Source organism: Lissotriton helveticus, chromosome 5_1, assembly GCF_964261635.1.
Source record: "Lissotriton helveticus chromosome 5_1, aLisHel1.1, whole genome shotgun sequence".
NCBI classification, from domain to species: domain Eukaryota; kingdom Metazoa; phylum Chordata; class Amphibia; order Caudata; family Salamandridae; genus Lissotriton; species Lissotriton helveticus.
Window position 1 is genome coordinate 721671172 of NC_136065.1, and position 15024 is coordinate 721686195.

Consider the following 15024-nt stretch of genomic DNA (forward strand, 5'->3'; position numbering starts at 1 on the left):
ATCGTAAATTATTTTGTCTTACGTTCGTGGGCACCCATATCAAAGTCCAAAGTTCTTTCACCGTTGGCTACACTGGTTCGACCTATGAGCAGAATATGTGAAAGGAAGCATATAACCGATGTTGAACATCAAATGATTGTGTGTCCATGCACAGAAAGTGTGATGTGGGCACCTATAGGAATCTTAGTAATTAACCAATATTTCTTTATATTCACCATGATCAAACAACCTATAATAGGAGGTGAGTGTATCATTTGTGTACATTGTCTCACAGTTTATTACTGAAAGTCATGAAATTCATGATATGTGTTGTGCCCATTATCAATAATTGTGACATGTCCATTTCGATTCACTTCTTCTATGCATCTGTTCCCTATCTTCCCCTCTGTTGCATTGAAAGAGCTCTTCGATACCATGGATTTAAAATTAGTTATCACCTTGTGATGTTCAATGTAGTGATCAGTCATTGGGTGTTTAGAGTCCTTATTTTTGATTGCCCTAACATGTCCTTTCATATATAACTTTAGAGATCTTATGATATATAAAAACCATTTGGTTTGGTAGGTAGCAATTGTCTTTACTTGGTTTCAGTGGGATGTAACTTGGGTACAAATTGTTTCTAAGGGTCTCTGCCCCTACAATAGATGATATTAGGTTTTTAGTTCTTCGTGTGAGGTCTGGTACCTTTAGCAGTAGTGGCTAATGCTTTTTACAAATAAAAAATATATATATCAATATACATATTATTCTTCGTAATTATCGTTAGATGTCCCTCTTATTTTTTCTTTTTGTGTTACCTCCTGCCTTCCAAGCAAAGCCAGATACTCATTTTAGAGTTTAGCTTTCATTTGGGCTTTTTGTTTTACACACACACTGCATGAAACTCATGAGTTGCTCATACTCAAGAAACAGGGACAATATATTGGTTGAATTAAGCACTTAAAATGGTCACTGACAAGCTTTTTGTTGGTCTGCTCCGAATCTAAGATTAGCATGCTGAAAACAGCGCTTTTTTCTTGATGTGCCTTATATTTTTCATCTGTCTAGGTTCCCCTCACCACTGGCCAGGTGTCGGTCACCTTTGGGATTGGCTCCACACATGCGTTTTTTTTTTCACAGCGTGTAACTCTTGAGTCATGCTTAATGATAGCTGGAAAAAAATGTCAGCCCTAATCCAGCCAATGACATTGTGTAAAAAATTCAAACTGTGATTGGCAGGGCTGAGTTAAATAGCAGAGATAAACATAAGTGTTAACGCCTTTAGCCCAACTGGCACCACTTTTTAATGTGAATATCTCAAAAACTACTGAGCAGACTTACACCAAATGAAAGCAATTTTACTGTCTGGCTTAGGTTCTTGCTCTATCTTTCACCTAAATTTCCTATGGGAGCTCAAAGGGAAATATACACGTTTTCACACTGCCCCCTCCCTGTGTAATTTTTTTTTTTACTGCGGATGGAACTTCATAAAATCTGACATGTAAAATGTAGCTGACCAAATTAGTGGATTGTCAAATTTCATGCAAATCCGTCCAAAGGGTCAAAAGTTATAAGCAAATCAAAAAATGCCTTTTCAATGGAGAGTGTGGCTGACACATACCTGTCTAATATGTGTGTTTTTTTGTGTGTGTGCATGTATTTCATTTCAGTGAAACTAACTATAGTCAAATCAAATGTTTTTAGGAACACTTGTACTAATAATCACAGACTTACACAGTGATTATTAGAGTGTAAAATGCCATGGTATTATCACAGACGAGTTTAACAGCTTAAAGGATTCCATTCTAGACTCACGTTAGGAAAGAAATTAATTTGGACCATAATTAACCTCATGCGCGCTAGCGGTTTTCCCGCTGTGCGCTGAGTTTTTTACAAACCCTCGTTACATGACGAGCTCAGCTCGTCATGAGCGTACGCCAGGCGTAACTCATGACGAGCTGAGCTCGTCATGAGCGTCGAAGGGGTTAAAAGGCTTTATTACTGTGATTGTAGCTCGCTGTATGGATGTTACCCATTCTGGTTTAGTTATGATTAAATAGCTTTCGTTATAATTATTGTATATGCAAGTGTAGCATGACATAAACCATGCATGCAGATGCCCTGAATGCAACATGCTATTTAGCACCATTGTTGATGGAGGGGAAGTACGACTATGACCAAGAGCACATCCCCTTGCTGATCAATGGCAATAAATACCATATTATGTATGTATGTGTGTGTGTTTGTGTGAATGTATATATATATATATATATGTATATATATATATATATATATATATATATGTTGTAGCAAAATCCTTCTTTTAAGAAGACGCCGCACACCACTTCGATAGTTTATCTTTGTTTTATTTCCTGTAGGTTCCCCACCTACGCGTTTCGGACATGAACTGTCCCTGATCACGGTTACAAACAAATGTCCATCATTTGTATCTAGTATTTATAACTGGAGACACCACATAGCTTATTAGGATGCATTGTGGGCTCAGTAGTTTTAAGTTAAATATTTAACCAATCGTGGCATTGTATGCGACTGAATTGCAGCAGTCTGCGACACAGGCGGATATTTTAGTTCTAATGTTGATTGTATTTCTTACATTTGCGCATTTTGTAGACAATCACATAGTTGATTGTTACCTTTGCAAGACTTTAGAAATTTTGATAACGCGCAAAGTGTTTAGATGACAGACTGAGTGTCCTGATTTTAGTTCTGGCTAAGTGCCTGAATCCAAATGTGTCGTTTGTGCCGCAAACACAGTTTGACAATGCCACGAATAAATGATAAAGTTTATCTATGCCACATGTATTTCATTATTCTAGTTTGGCCAAATTTTTAGCATAAATTTTCAAAGTCCATTTCATTCTCAAATTGTCATTGTATACAGTATTGAGTCATTCAAATGGTCATAAACTTAACAAGTGAACATGTAACTCCTCATCCACGTTCAATCCCCAAGGGCTTCTTGTTTTGAATCTTATTATAAGTTTTGATTCAAGGCGTCTTAGTTTTTTTGTCCAATCTCCTCCTCTTTCATTTTCGCTCACCATGGCAATACCAGCATATTTCATATCTTTCCAAGTTTTTCCCGGATGAGTTTTTAAATGTTTTGCTGTCGCATAACTGAAGTCATTGTTCTGGATAGCTCTTGTATGCTCAAGTATTCTCTTCTTAAGTGGGCAGACTGTAGAGCCAATGTATTTTCTCCCACAAAAATATTGTATCTGATAGACCACAAATTGTGATTCGCAAGTTATTTTGTCCTTTATTTCAAAGGTCCTGCCCCTTGGGTCTTTTATGGTTTTGATGTTCGGGCCAATTTTACACGCTTTACAGGATAGGCATTTGCTGAATCCTAATTGGCGTTTTTCCAGCCATGTTATAGGTTTCACTTTTTTGAAGTGACTGTTCACTAAGGTATCCTTAATTGAAGGAGCTTTGCGATACGATATCAGTGGTTTGTCTCCAATGAGCGAGCCTATTTCTGCATCTTTTTTCAGCACATTCCAATATTTCATTAGGATTTGTCATATATTGTAGCTTTCCTTTGAATACGTCAAAATCAATCGTGGTTTATCTTCATCTGTGTTTATTGTAGATCTGTCCCTTGGTATCAATGTTTCTGCTCTTGATTTAGCTCGAACTCTTTGTTCACCTCTTATTATGTCTGCATATTTATATCCACGTTTGGAAAAGCGAACTTTAGTTTCTTTAAACTTGTTCTCCATTTCATTTTCTTCAGAACAATTACGTTTCATGCGTAAAAATTCCCCATATGGAATGCTTTGCTTTAGTGAGACTGGATGGAAGCTCGTTCCGTGAAGTACACTATTGGTCGATGTCTTTTTTCTGAATACTGTGGTTTTCATTTTTTTGTTTTTTATGTAGACTTTTGTATCCAGGAACTCTATCTGTTTTTTCAGGATATTCGAGGTGAATTTTAACCCTACCTCATTTTCATTCAAAATGTCAATGTACTCTGTAAGTTTTTGTTTCGAACCCTTCCATAGTAGGAACAGGTCATCAATAACCTGAGCCATTAGTTGGCGATTAGCTACTGATTATGTGGAAAAATGTACAGTTTAGTTAACTAACTATAACTTTTGGCCCTATTGTGCACTTTTTATAACCTCACATATTAGTTACTCATGACATGTTAAATGACATAATTGATGACATTACTGATGACATCTCATATGACATAATTGATGACATCGTTGATACACACTACATTCTTTGCCTCATTTTAAGAAAATGTAGTTTATAGAAAAGAGCCTAAAGTCATATACAGCATTGAATTACTTTGTGTGTCTAGAATAGAAATAGTGTAGACCCTGGAGCCTAGCCTGGTTCTCTGTGGCAAAAGGTATAGGGTGCATAGCTTACCTACCATTGAAGTTCTGGTTGCAATGAATATTCCAAAGTAAACGATGAACACACATGATGTGGGGTGCAGGACTACATTTTAAAGTAGGTTGTGGATTGAACACAAAGGCTATTTCCAAAAATCTGTCACATAAGTGAAAGCTTTTTATTAAATTATTATTCCCCTGTGGATGTTTTGCCACATGCCCATGTTACATATATGTTATATACTGCTATAGAGATATTGTTTGTATGCGTTTATTTGCAGAACTTCCCTCGTGATTTTGAAGCATTGCACATTGTTAAATAATGTACAATTTAGGGTTAACCAACTTAGAGATGGTGTAACTCAGTGTGGTTGCAACAATGGCTCTACAATTGTATTTGATTCTGGTATTCAGAGTAGTGTATGTAGTATATTTTACTAAACTACAAAGGGGTGTCCATAAGGCCTGGCTGAAAATTGCCTTATTAATGATTAACGCATACCTGTCAACCTCTTTGCTCAAAATTGCTGTTTTTTTAAGGTCTTTAAGAGTGATTCCATTAAGGTGAAACAAAAATGAGCATTATTTTGAAGGGTGTTCAAGGTTTAAAAAGTGGGTGAGACCATTAATGTGTATGTTAGGCATTTTGTATATCTGATAGAGACTTCTAGCCGCAGATTCCTTAACTTAGAATTATCCCCAGGCGTCAGACTGGATCCGGATTTTTTTTTGCAGCAGCACCTCTGCGTGCCAGGGGATGGCGCCACACGACCCTGCCCTGTGTCGTCCACGGACGTGACGTCAGCGAAGTCATATAAGTCCCTCCCGGCGCACTGGAGTGAGCGGTTCTTTTGGCCTGTTTTTGGGCCCCTTTTGACGCTTTTGCATCTGGAACAGTGTGCGATGCCTTCGTGCCTCCTGTTCGCGGCAAATGTCCGCGACGGACCCACACCTGTTCTGCATGTGGTGTCTGGGCGAACACCACAATTTAACGGATTGCGACGCCTGCCAACAACTCGAACCAAAGTCCCTGTGGGAGCGCCGGATGAAGCTACTTTCGGCTCGGCCCCCGGCCTCCTCTTTGGCGGCAGGTCCCGTGGCAGTGGGTTCCGTTTGCGGCATATATCGCCATCTGGTTCCCGTGTGCATTGCTTGCCCATTCCTGGTAAGCCCTGGTGCCTGTCGCCGAGGTCCTTGACCTCCCTTCCTCCTGATGTAGGGGGCACTAGTTCACGGACTTCTCCGGACGTGCGCCCCCAAGAGTCTGCCCTCCCCTATCTGCCATTTCCTGGTGCAGGGGCGACTCAGCCCCAGATGGCGGCTTATGACGCAGTCCTGCAGGGCTCCCTTGAGTCCCCTCCTCCCCCTGGGGCGTCCTCGGACCCACTGCTGTGTGCGGGGTCTCTGGTGGACTCGCCGATGGGTACGCCCCCCGGCACCGAATGAGCCCCGTGCCTCTAGGGATGATGGAAGTATGGCGTTGTCAGTGCGCGGCCCGGTTGGGTCCCCCTCTTCGGCGGATAGCACCCCTAACTCGCCGCAAAGTCCAGTGGGGCTCCCTGTGGCATCGCAGCTGGTTGCTGGTACTCGCAGCTCATCTCCGAGTCCCCCTCAGCCCTTCGGATGGGCGGCTGTCTCTTCTGAGGCCGAGCCGGCGCCTGTCCGGTGCGGTAGACTTGCCTCTCCGGCTACTTTCCTTACTTCGGAACCGGAGCCTGTGGTGGTTGAGGCTTTTCTCTCTACTTCTTTCTTCTTATTCTATTTGTTTTATTGATCGGACAGTAGGTTACTTTACCTCATGCTGACGTACTATATTGATTGCATTGCTGTGTAAAGTGATATTCTACGAATGGAAATGTATGATACGCATTCTGGCTAGTATATACTGTTCAAAAATTCAAAAAAAGCAATAATAAATGTAAACAAAAAAAAGATGTGTCCTTCCGATGTCGAAGCATCGCCTTCTCAGCATTGATCGGCTTTGGTTACAACGTCGGATGCGGCGCTGATGAGATGGACGTCTCAGACTCTTTTCCTCTGCTTTCTGGAGCTGTTCCTTTGGTTTATCCTTCTGAGGATCATCGTTCTGAAGGTACTGAGGAAGGTGTGGTATGTCCGCAATGTCTGGTTACTTGACTTGGGTGGCACTAGTGGCTTAGAATCTTCTCCAGACTCCTGTCTCCTCCTGGTTTTGCTACAGAGGCGAGTTCCACTCTGGCAGGAGGCATGCTCAATTGAGTTTCAGTTGTATTGTATTTACAACAACTTTCTGTGGAATTGTCAACAGACCCTTTACTTGGCATTCTACATCCTGGCCAGTCTAACGTAGAGCCTGTCCTTACTTACAGTGAATATCTCTTTGATAACCTGTAGTGTGCTTAAGCTAAACCTGAAACAGGGCTCCCTGTCAATTGCTCTATTTCTCGCACGGCCTCGGAGGATCCATCCTGTCTCCTTAGGCATCAATCAAATCCGAGCTTTGTAGTACAGTCTGCTTTCGCCACACAAAATATTGATTTTATTCCTCTTGTCCGTCCGGAAAGAGAGGCCAGGAAACTTGATGCTTGTAGTAGGCACATTTTCTCTTCTTGTAGCTCTGCCGATTTCTGAACACTTCTTGTGTCCTTGCCCACTTGCCCTAAGCCTTGTGGGACTTAGTTGAGCGCCTCTTGCCCTTCCTTCGGGAGGAAGCCTGTAATACTCATGTTCCATTGGTACGAGATGGATAACAAGCTGCCATACTTAGAACCCGCTATGGTATGGATACCACCGATTCTGTTGGTCGGGCTATGGCCTCTTCCGTAGTTCTACTTCGGCGTGCATGGTGCGTACTTCAAGGTTTTCGGAGGCTGTGCAAACTACTTTGATTGACATGGCCTTTGATGGTGCCTCCCTTTTGGCACGCACGCTGACTCGGCTTTACTTCGGTTCAGAGATAGCCTTGGGGGGGTGCGTCTTAGCTCTATAGTACTAGGTTTTTCAGGACAATTAGTTTCCCCCTATATAGGATCTTATCAGCCTTCATAGGGCAGAGTACTTCTTTCCCTTCCAGGGTTACACCCATTGTGGTGTTTCTGCTTGCTACAGGTGCTTTTCCTCGTATTTATGCTGTCAGTGACAGGTTTAGTTTCCAGCCATCTGGAACATATCTTGCTTTGCGGCCTTGTGGGAGCCTGTTCTTGCAGCTTCTTTTCGCCATTGGAATTTTTCTACCAAAGTACTTACTCTATGTCGGGTATTCTGTTATGTTTTGTGAATGCACTATAGGCTTGTTCCCTGTTTTTCAGGGACCTTATTTTGTATGGCTTAGGGGCATTTTGTGAGCTACCTATACACTTAGTATCCCTTAAAGGAACTTAACTTCATCTTTTCTCGTCTCCTTAAGTCCATATGGGTGATAATGGTACCACAGGCAGGCAGGTCTGGGTTCCGTTTTCTTGTGTAAGCCAATTCTCTACATTATTGTGCTCCTTATACTGTTAATCTTCAGCAATTTGGTGTTCTTTGTATCTGTTTTTACTCTTTAGGTGTTCTTACCTCCATAATTCGGTTACAGCCACTGCTGTTGCTTCCCGCATTTTTTTTATACATATCTGCCATTGCACCCTTGGGATAGCTGATGTGTCTGCTGTTCTTTTCAGTTCTGTTCCCCTGGGACACCAGTCTCTTTGGTTGTTGGATCCATGTCTTGGTATCCTTCTTTCACAGAAGGCTAGGTTTCCCTTCTTTCCTGTATCTTCCATCCTCCTTGTAGGTGGAGACACTGTTCTCACCCGCACACCTCTGTATGCCACTCCCTCCTTTCGTGGCGTTGTTTTTCTATGTGGTGGGCTACTTTCTCTTTTTTCCCTCCTCCCTTTGGGAGAAGTTGTGTTTCCCCCCCTTTTTGGTGGGGGTATTTCATTACTTTTTCTTTGGGCATATCCTATTTTCTGTCCAACTACGTATTTCTGCTGCTTCTGCACTGTCATCCAGTGTTGGGGGCTTTTTTTCCTTCCTACTGTTTGTTCCCGTCATACTCTCTACTCCTAGTTTTCATCTAGAGCTTTGGTTAGGTTTATTACCTGTTTATCAAGTTTCCATGGAGCGTTGGTCAGGTTTCTTACCTGTTTCTCCAGACTACATGGGTTGGACAATGTGTGATTGTAAAAATCAATCTATGTGTTGCCCTAAGTTTCCATCATCTATTTTGTTTCACCCCGGTGATCTTCTTCTTCATGGTGGACTTCCACATGCTGTTTATTCTTTGTTTAACCTGTTTCTGGCTGCTGGCTCCATTCCTCAGTGAGTGGCATTGGCTATTAGATGGTTGCCCTTGTTTTCCTGTGGTGGGCAATGCCTTCCACTTCCTACTCTTATGAGGCATCGTGTTGCTGTTTTCCAGCCTTGTTTTTCTGTCTCCACCTCAGTTACTGTCGTAACTTCTTCTTTTATGGCGATAGGATGTATAATCGATGTCCTTCCTTGGTTACATCTGTTCTTGGAATATCCTTTGTTCCTCCACCCTTTTTTCCTCCCGGTCACTGGCGGAGGATGTTAGTTACCTTCAGTGGAGTGGATATACTTTTGCTTACCCTGTATTACTTGTGTGTCTACGGGAATTTCTATGTAAATGTTTTTGCATATTTATTCTTGTAATCAATTATCTTTGGATGTATATGTCTCTGCATGTACATACATATCCCTTAAATGGATCTCTTGTAGATGTATTTTCCTTCAGGTATATATATGTGTATGTTTTGTACATATATGTCTGGCCTTCTATACGGTATAAGTTGCTACATTTTACCATCACCCTTCTTGGTGACGTGGTTCAGCCTTCTTGCATGTACTTGTCTGTTTCCTTCCTTCTCATCAGTGAGTGTCTCCGTTATATTATTTCGGAGGATGCCTTATATATCTTCAAGGTTCTCAGTGCAAGAGTGGTTTCTTTTTAACTTTCTTGTTGTTTTCCTAGCAATGCACTTCAGCATTCATTGTTCTCTTTCTGTTTTCTCCATCATTCTATCATTGGAGGTCTACTTTTTCAAAATCTGTTTCTCAGGATTGTTTACTCGACAATCGGTGAGTGCTCTTAATTCGTTGTATGTGTTGCTGCATCTGAGCACGCTGTGTATGCTCCTTCCATTTGCTTTTGAGCCTGGACACTATGGACTGTTGTCCTTGGTCCCTTTGTATTCCCCGATCTTAGGTTGCAGCCCCTTTTGGGGCTGCCTCTTTTACTGGTTCTATACTGTGTTACTCATGGTCCATATAGCTTTCTACTCCCTATGGGCTTCCCATTGTCCTTCTTGGAGGTCAGTCCTTTCGGTGACCATCTTGATTCACTTATCATTTTCGGATAGTCTGGTTCCTTTCTATGTTTTGGACCGGCTTCACCTATATGGGATCTTTGGTGAGGTCAGTTTGCAGCCCCTCCTCCTAGGATGGTAGTGCTTAGGTATCTGATCCTAAGATAAGGAATCTGTGGCTGGATGTCTCTATGAGATGGACAGCTTACTTACCTTCGGTAACACCTTATCTGGTAGAGACAGGATCTAGCCGCAGATCCCACCCATCCTCCAAGCCCTACGAACTGAGGGCCCTGTTGTCTTCATGTTCCCCTCTTTGCATACTACTACAGTTCTATATACAACTGTATCTCTAAGTGGCTCTGTGTTGTTGACGCAAAAATAGTCATAAAAGAAACTGATGTCATCACCTCGGAGTAGGGTTTATATGGACAATGTTGATTTCACATTCAGGAGACGACGTCGCTACTGAGTCACTCGACGCCCTCTACCGACGTGTAGAGGTACTGCTGAAAAAAATTCTGGATCCAGTCTGGCACCTGGGGAGGATTGTAAGATAATGAATCTGTGGCAAGATCCTGTGTCTACCAGATAAGGCGCTTCTGAAAGTAAGCAACTTGTCTGTTAACACCATGACTGTGAAGTACTATGACGTGTGCTAAACCTCAATAAAAAAGAGATATGTTAAACAGTGTAAATACTCTAGCCCTAATGATGCGTGGGCATTGTGCATCAAGGCATTTGACTCTTTCGAGAGGGAGATAACATTGTGAACATTTCTATAATCCCATATTTTGCACTGTTCTCCACGTTTTTTCAATCATGGTCACTAGTGGCTGTGGTAGGTTTCCACAGCTATTATTGAAACATTTTCACACATCTTTATGTTAAAAGTAAAAAATGTATTTTCTTTGTAAATCAAATCACAGAGGGCCAGATGTATGTAATCCAGATTTACCGATTCTAAAATACCGAATTTTACCGATTCGGTATTTTAGAATCGGTAAATGGGATGTAGGTATTTATTCGGTAAATTTAACCGAATCGGTAAGATTCGGTAAATACCGAATCGGTATTTACTGATTCGGTAATTCCCATTCATCCATAGGAATGAATGGGAATTACCGAATTGGTAAATACCGATTCGGTAAAAGGGGGAACACATTCAATGGTGGCAGGGTGTCACTTTGACACCCTGTTGCACCCCTTAACAGTGCATGGGTGCACATGTGGCACACATACATGCTCTAAGGGCATGTATGTCTGCCACATGACACTGTTATAAATTGCAAAAAATTGCTTTTTTTAGGGTTTTTGATATTTACCACCAACTTGTAGTTGGTGGTAAATAACAAATCCTGAAATGGGAAAAGCACTCATTTGAGTGCTCCCTACATTAAGGATTCGGTAATTTACCAGTCTGTAGTTTAAGAATTCGGTAATGTACCGATTCATTAAATTACCGATTCCGTAAATTACCGAATACTTCAATTTGGCCTCCTACATCTGAAAAGCCTAATACCGGTCGGTAACGGCCGAAATTCTGTAATTTCGGCCGTTACCGACCGGTATTAGGCTACCTACATCTGGCCCAGAATCATTACATTGTTAACCTCATCACTGGGGCGCAAATTCCGCCGCAGTGCTGAGCATTCCAATCGCGGGCGAGGTCATGACGGCCCCCGGCCATCATCAGCACACGCCCACCGTGACTCATGACGGCCGGGAGCCGTCATCAGCGTCGAAGAGGTTAAAATGACAGTTTTCCAATTGCAGTAACATTGATGTAATGTTTTGGTAAGTGGCTGCCAAACAAACCCTACAGGAACCTTCCAAGTGTGATTGTCATCATAATTTCAAATTATATTTTGCAGATGATGACTCGGATTCTTATCCAGCACATTATTCATATTCGGATGATGGTAAGGATTCTAATTTGCATGTAAAAGACAAAGAAGGTAGGAATTGTTGTATTCACTGCATATTCTTTTTTAACCATTGTTTACGTGTTTATACAATTCAGTTAATTACACTAAACGTATCAAATAACGGCAGAGAGGTTTACATATATTTGAAATGTTTTCATGCTTATAAAATGTCTGCAAGGAAAGCAAGGAATAAAGTTTGTGAGTGTAGAATGCTGCAGTTATATTAAGAGTGCGAATGAATACAAAACCATTGGGTAATGTCAGTTTACCGGGTTTCTCGTCACTGGTGTGTGTCACAAATGAACAGCATCAGCAAAATCAAGTACCGCAAACCACAACAAGCAATAATGTAGAGCGGAACCTACTTCTGTGTTTTGTGATGCCGCTTAGGCTTCCTCCTACCTCTGGCCCTGCCTGAGCAGTGATTGGTGTGGAAGCAGCCTTCTTCTACCTTATCCTCTTCCTGTTCACTATGCGAGGTGCAGCAAGGATTCACATTACAATGTTAACTAATCAGCTCTTAAAACTTGTGTCTGGCAAATCATTACATAGATGTTATTAGGAGTGTGCCAGCACATGATAAGGCAGTGAGCTATTTAGGCAACTTAAAAAAGACGACATTCAAAATGAATGCAGATTCTTGGAGGCATAGGGAGTTGATGGACTTAGCATACTCGCAGCCTCTGGTTGTGAGTGTGGGAGACATGTTGCCTTGAAATGACCTCTAAGCCAAGCCCAGTCTACAGCATAAGTTTCTAGCATTATTAAAATCGACCTTAAAGTAAAACACACATGGTAATATGTATGAGTCCAAGTTTTTGCCCACAATTGTATTTATTGAATATACAGCAGTAATCTCAGAAGTACCTTCGAATCTCATAGAAAAGCTTAGGTTATGCTCATATGTCCTTTTCCACTTAAATCTAGTCGGTATCCAAATGTAAAAGGCAGCTCCCTTGTGTATAGCCTAACCAGCAATTCTAAAGGGCAAGAAAAGCAGTAAAAGGGGCTATCAGCAAAGCTTTCTTATAAGAAACTTTGGGCTCTTGCTGCCCAGTTGCACACTGTGCTAAAAAGACATTGAGAAAGTCAGTGATCGCCATCGATATAAGGATGCCTGAGTTGCCGCAGTTATGAAGGCAGGCGGCAGTATCCTTCACACCTAAATGGAAATGACAGGGTAACTTGACATCTAGGATGTAACAAATTTCACCCGAAGTCATGCCATATTAGGTGAATAAAGACCAAGCTGCAAACAACTGCGCATGTAGCGAATAGATATCAATAGAAATGGAACTAAGGCCACCAGCTGGGGATGTAAAATGATTGTTGTAGACATCTTGAATAAAAAATGTTATATAAATTGCATATTCAATAAAGTGTTATCATCACTCAACCAGCATTCTCGACTTACTCACCCCGGTTACTCTATCATCAGAAAAGACAGACCTGAAAGAAAAGGGGGTGGTTTAGCGATAATCTTCAAAAATGAACTTCAACTCTCCCTTATTAAAAATCAAGACCACTCTACCTTTGAATGCCTTGGGGCCAAACTAAAGGTACAGAGTTCTTTCCCAATTTGACTACATAATATCTGCCACCCTCCTGGAGACCCTCTTCCCTTCGCTGAGGAACTATCCGACCTCTTGACACAATCCTCACTATCCAACTCAAAAAATCTCTTCCTGGGAGACTTTAACCTCCACTGGAATGATTCTGAGGATCCCACAATCAACCTCCTCACTAATCTTCTGTAAATTAGTGACCTCAAACAACTGCCATTCCCCAACCGACACCCAAGGGGCCACTCTTGACGTCATCATTACCAACAATGACTTGGCCTGCCTCTCTAACAACATCCTCATCGACTGGTCTGACCAACCCCTCATATTATTCACCATCATGACCACGTCTCCCCCCCCCCCCCCCCCCCCCACTAAAAACACAAAACTCATGAAATGGACCAGAAATCTAAATCTTATCTCTCATATTGAACTGGAATCTAAACTCCGAGCTCAACTTCTACTCACTCCCCTCAACCAAAATGCAAACAATCTGACCGAACACTACAATAAAACTGTCATTGATGTCCTAGACCAAATTGCCCCGTCTAAACTAAAAAGTCAAAGAAATATCCCATCCAAATCGTGGTTCAACTCAGATCTCGACAACAAAAGACGCTCACTAAGACTGACGGAAAGAGCAAGGAAACAGCACCCCTCTCCCTCACATCTCGCACTCATTAGATCAGCGATATCTACTTACAAGAAACACATTTTTAATGAAAAGGCTTCCTTCTTCCGTACACAACTTGTTTGTGCCAAAAATAGACCCAAAAAAACTGTTCAACATTGTTCGTAACCAAACATCCTCCGCCCCTCCTAAGCTGACAGCCTCTATTGCTACATGCGAAGAAATTTCTAACTTCTTCTCTGAAAAATCGCCAAAATAGGTTAATCCTTCCTGTTAACTCAGACCCCATCCAACTCCCAACCTTTTGCTGATGTTACTCCAAAAGCTCATTCCTTTTTATCTCTATCCCCTGACCCCTCCTCGCACTTACCAGTTACTACACCACTAGAAACCAACCACTCTAACTTAAGGCTAAAAAATAATGCCTCTTGGCACAATATCCACCCTGTTACTGAGATCGACGTTTTTAACATCATTGCAAAATTAAAACCGTTTTCTCACACTAAAGACCCTTTCCCCTTTAACCTTGTTCAAGATCTAAAGCTAATCAGTGCCCCATTTTGGGCTACAATCATCAACTCCTCCCTTGCCACTGGATGTGTCCCCATCTCCCTCCAACTTGGGCAAATCACCCCCACTATTAAAAACCCTAATGCTGACTCTTCTGACCCTAACAACCTCCGCTCTATCTCTAACATTCCCCTTCTTTCCAAAGCCCTCGAAAAATGTGCCCTGCTCCAATTGGACAAACACAACGAGACTTTCAACCTACTGCAATCTGGCTTCAGAAAAGGCTGCAGTACGGAAACTGCCATGCTAAATATAGTCGATGACATCCATCACTCCCTTGATAATGGCAAGACCTCCTTACTTATTCTCCTTGATCTCTCCGCTGCATTCAATACAGTTAACCACCCCGCCCTTCTTAACGCCCTTAAAAGTCACTTTGGCCTCAAAGGTACTGTCCTTAAATGGTTTGCCTTCCCAACACCGGACACAACAAATCAAAATCTACGACTGCCTTTGAAACCCCACACCTGTCTTCCTAGGTGTCCCCCAGGGATCTATTCTCTCTCTTCAACCTCTTCATCGAACCCCTCACCCTCATTCATAAACAAGCTGGAATTAGCTACCACCTTTATGCTGATGACACCCAACTTAATTATAAGATTAAATCCCATTCAGATGTTCTGCACCTCAACAACACCCTGACTAAGATCCAATCATGGTTCCGCTCCAATCATCTTAACCTCAATGCCCTCAACT

The 15024-nt window shown here is 41.9% G+C and overlaps 1 protein-coding gene across 41 annotated transcripts in view; it reads left to right on the plus strand.

Annotated features, from left to right (window-relative positions):
- The window catches only part of SORBS1 (sorbin and SH3 domain containing 1), a 1860906-nt gene that overhangs the window by 1463939 nt on the left and 381943 nt on the right, over window positions 1-15024 (plus strand). For all 41 annotated transcript variants that reach the window (XM_078643144.1, XM_078643174.1, XM_078643143.1 and 38 more), the window contains one exon: window positions 11512-11559. In XM_078643144.1, the coding sequence (XP_078499270.1) occupies window positions 11512-11559 (48 nt within the window). The remainder of the gene's footprint in view (window positions 1-11511; window positions 11560-15024) is intronic.